General features: G+C 44.0%; 1 protein-coding gene across 1 annotated transcript; it reads right to left on the bottom strand.

The window, feature by feature from the left end:
• Nucleotides 1-1014: 1014 nt before the first annotated feature.
• On the bottom strand, nt 1015-2491 carry LOC106590076 (transcription factor Sox-17-alpha-A). Its single transcript, XM_014180620.2, has 2 exons — nt 2014-2491; nt 1015-1910 (listed from the first exon to the last, which is right to left on the bottom strand). The coding sequence occupies exons 1-2, from the start codon at nt 2321-2323 to the stop codon at nt 1255-1257; spliced, it is 966 nt and encodes a 321-aa protein (XP_014036095.1). The 5' UTR covers nt 2324-2491; the 3' UTR covers nt 1015-1254.
• Between the last annotated feature and the right edge of the window lie 1311 nt (nt 2492-3802).

Here is a 3802-nt window from a genome sequence, read left to right as displayed (position 1 = left end):
GGCTGAAATAGCCGAATCCACTCATTTGTATATATTTGTATATTAGCGTATTTATGTGTGAGAGAGAGTCTCTCAGCCACACATAAACACAGTGTCTGAGCGGTTTTACATGGGTATCATGGGAATGGATCTGACGTCAAATGTCTTCCGTTCATTCAGGTGGCTGTCGGTTGGTGCCTGGAAGTGCTGAGGAGAGCAGCTCTTCGGGCCCCTAATCAGCCCTCTCTCCCTGGGCAGGTCTCTCCCTTGGTCTCCATCCTGCACTTCCCCCTTCCCCACAATAATAACCGTCCCTGTCATTATTCAACGTTTCCTCATGTGAACCCACTTAAAGGATGCTTTTGAAAATATGTGTTGGTGAATCTGAGCGGGGTTGGTGGGAAGTGGGGACTTGTGATGTGTTTTATTTGAGCATGGAGCTCTGCCTGTCTGGCCCTATGCCCTGCCACAATGCTTGACGAGTCAATAGTTTGCACTGGGTTAGCCCAGTCAGGTTGGGGCAGAGTGGGATAAACATTTTCATAAATGGATAAACATTTGGCAGCCAGAGGCATACAATTTGGGAGATGTGTAATATTTTTGGCATATTTTTAGAGCCTTTGTGAGATGTTTTAAAATGAAACAGGAAGTTTGGAAGTTTATGCCCCTGGCGCCATTTCCCTCCCAACGCCCGGGGACGAGAAATACACAGGGCTAGAGATAAAACAGTATGTCAACAGCCTGGCTTCTGCCAACGGCGGGACAAGCAATAACCCTGACAGCATCTCAGTCCACTCCAGTTTGTTGATATAACTAATAAATATTCCAGATCAATTGTAGCCAGTCATCCATCGTAATAGAAATTCAAAATAAACTTCGTTCTTTATAAATCAATCTGTTGAAATGTTGTATCATTTGGTGCACCACACACTGTTAAACGCAGCGTACACATTAGAGTATTTTCTGTTAATAACTACGACAACAACGAAAACGTAAAGGTTCTTTTCAATTTATTTATAAGACATATTTGGTTGGGAAACACTCTTTTATCAATAAGAGTACATTTTGACAAAAACAAAACAAACAATATAAATAATAATGCTAAACACGTCATGTTTAAAACGTGTAACGTAATTTCCATACATCTAAATAGTAACAATAGGTTAGGGGAAAAATATATAATTTCAATAAATACATTTGGGAGTTGACATGCTGTGCACGCTAACGACTCTCAAATGTTCAGGACCCCCATAGGCTACCCCACTGGTGATCATTTTACTCCAGTGGCTCAGGCTGGCATGTGGACGGGCCAAAGTACTGTTCGAACTCACTGGGGTCCAGATCATAGAGCATGTCCAGCTGAACCTGCTCCAGATAGAACTCCAGAGAGGGGCCAGTGGGGGGGCACAGCTGGGGGCCTGAGGCCCTGAAGTCCCCCTGCTCCCTGTGAGACATAGCACAGGCTGGGTTGGGGGGCCCACACTGCTGCAGCCCATGCTGGGTAGAGTAGTACGGATGAGGCTCTGCTGGGTATGCCGCAGTGTTAGAGTACATTAGAGGCTTGTTAGAGAATGTTGCTTCTGGATTTGTGTAAATTAACCTGTCTGGGAAGGTCTCCCTGGGAAGATGGGAAAAGTATGCCTGGGAGGATGGGTAGGTGGTTGGATTTGGGTAGGCTTGCTGCTGATGGGACTGGTTCTGGATGAGGTAGTTGAGGTCATAAGGCATGGCAAAATCTTTACTGCAGCGGGTGGAGAGAGGGACAGTGGCCTCCACAGGCAGGGGCCCTTTGGGGCCCTTCTTCAGCTGCTTCTTCCTGCGAGGCCGGTACTTGTAGTTGGGATGGTCAATGGTGTGCTGTACTCTCAGGCGCTCAGCCTCCTGCATGTAGGGTCGCTTCTCTGCCAGAGACATGGCCTTCCAGGTCTTACCTGCAGCAAAACAATCATGTTAGTTATCCATATATAATTGTTGACATATGAATAGTCCCGTCATAGTTTTAATTCAAATGGGAATTATTTGAATGAAACTTACCGAGAATTTTGCTGAGGTCGGTATTCTCCAGGTCAGGGTTGAGTTGGGCCAAGCGTCTGCGCTCCTCCTTGGTCCAGATAATAAAGGCGTTCAGCGGCCTTCTGACCCGCGTCTCTGCGGATGGTTTCGGCTCAGGACTGGCGCAGCTGGAGTCAGAGTTGACCGAGATAGGACTGGTTGACCCAGAGCCCAGGGACTTCGCCTCGGACATCAGCTCACTCTGGGAAGACTCACCGCAGAACTTGTCGCTTTCAAACATGGCTTTCGTTGGGCACGGTTCGAAATGTGTGGAGATCGGATCAAAGTACATGGTTACTATCTTTTTAACCTTTGAGGTTGCTCTCCTACTCCAGTATTGATGGAGACGGGCTATATGCGCTCCTTCCACCAATGGTTGCCCAGGAGGAGTGGATTTAAGGTGTGAAATCCAGGTGTTTTCTCAAGTCATTGATAGTCCTTGATGCCTCAATCTATCATCAGTCATGAAACCGAAATTGACATTTAATGTTAAATCAAAAGAATACACGTAAGCCTATTATTTCCTTTTCGGGAAAAAATGAATTTATAATATCCCTTTTAAAATGTTTCGTGATAAATGCTGTCATGATTCGCTGCAATGACTGCTCGATTGCATCACGACAATCTTGGCAAAGTTGACATAGCCCTAGATGTCTTCACAGGCTAATAATAAGGTATTCATCACGGATTTACTTTTTAGGAAGCTGGCAAATTCCTATGCCTTAAATGAATCGGATGACTACTTTATTCTCCCTTTGAAATATCTTTCCGTTTTTTTTTTATTGAGGCATTACTTTTTCCTGTGTGTGATGAACAAAATGAGATAAATTGGCCATCACTCTAACATTAAAGTTACGTGGCAGTACTTTAGTAATTCATTAAAAGGCCACGGGTCACGTGCAAATGGCCCTCCCCTCTTATCAGGTCCACTGTCTCTATCAAAGCACATTTTACAGGACGGTAACAAACATGATCAAGGCAGCTTTATTATAAGATTACGGCGCACAAATATTTACCACCAACAAAAGAGATATATCAACTTTTGAAAAGGCCGCATTACAAGCTCACCTTTGTGTGTGACAGTGGTCTATTTCAAGTCGACTCATCAGTAGGTCTATAATAAAATAAATAGGCTATTGAGCTAATGCCATCTTGGACATGCTGTGGGTGTTCATGGGTTAACACAAAGACATATCCAGTATGTAAAAATACATCAGTAAGAAAAATATGCAGCCTATTTTAAACAGGCCTTTTTTGACAGCTTGGCGTGCGTGGTCGTGTTGCCTTTGCCCTGTCAGGTTTTTCGGAGTGATAAGATTTGCACAGGAAGTCCTAAAAGGTCAGGAAGGAAAATCTATTGGAGTTGTGTGGTACAAGGGACACTGTAACCCCCTAGAGAGCTAGGGCGAGCTATGTTTTCATATAAACATGTTTCATTTTTACAACTCCTGAGATTGTTCATGAACTCACAAACTTCGATGTCAAAATAACCTCAGCGAGTCAACGAACCCTGGCCGTGAAGCGTAGCCTTTGAAATCAGTCAGTGTATTCCTGTTGATTTTCAATTTGCATGACTAGTCTAAAAAAGTTTTAACATGATATAATTCCTCTCGGTTTCATCTGATAATCCCACTCTATTTTCTTTGATTACACATCTGATTATACATCCCATCAACTTCAACAACAAAGGCTAGGGTCATTACAGCAGTTTATGTCGATGTGGAATCAAGAATACATTGGGGAACGCCCGTCATCCATTCTGGCCTGTACC

The sequence above is a fragment of the Salmo salar genome, chromosome 29, assembly GCF_965601325.2.
Source record: "Salmo salar chromosome 29, fSalSal1, whole genome shotgun sequence".
In the NCBI taxonomy this organism is placed as follows: domain Eukaryota; kingdom Metazoa; phylum Chordata; class Actinopteri; order Salmoniformes; family Salmonidae; genus Salmo; species Salmo salar.
This window is presented reverse-complemented; position numbering and strand designations above follow the sequence as displayed.

What these genes read in the sequence shown, in the direction of transcription:
- LOC106590076 (XM_014180620.2), bottom strand. Translation starts at nt 2,323, where the DNA reads ATGTACTTTGATCCGATCTCCACACATTTCGAACCGTGCCCAACGAAA. An exon ending in CGACCTCAGCAAAATTCTCG is followed by an intron (nt 1,911 to 2,013) that starts GTAAGTTTCATT and finishes GTTTTGCTGCAG; the next exon opens with GTAAGACCTGGAAGGCCATG.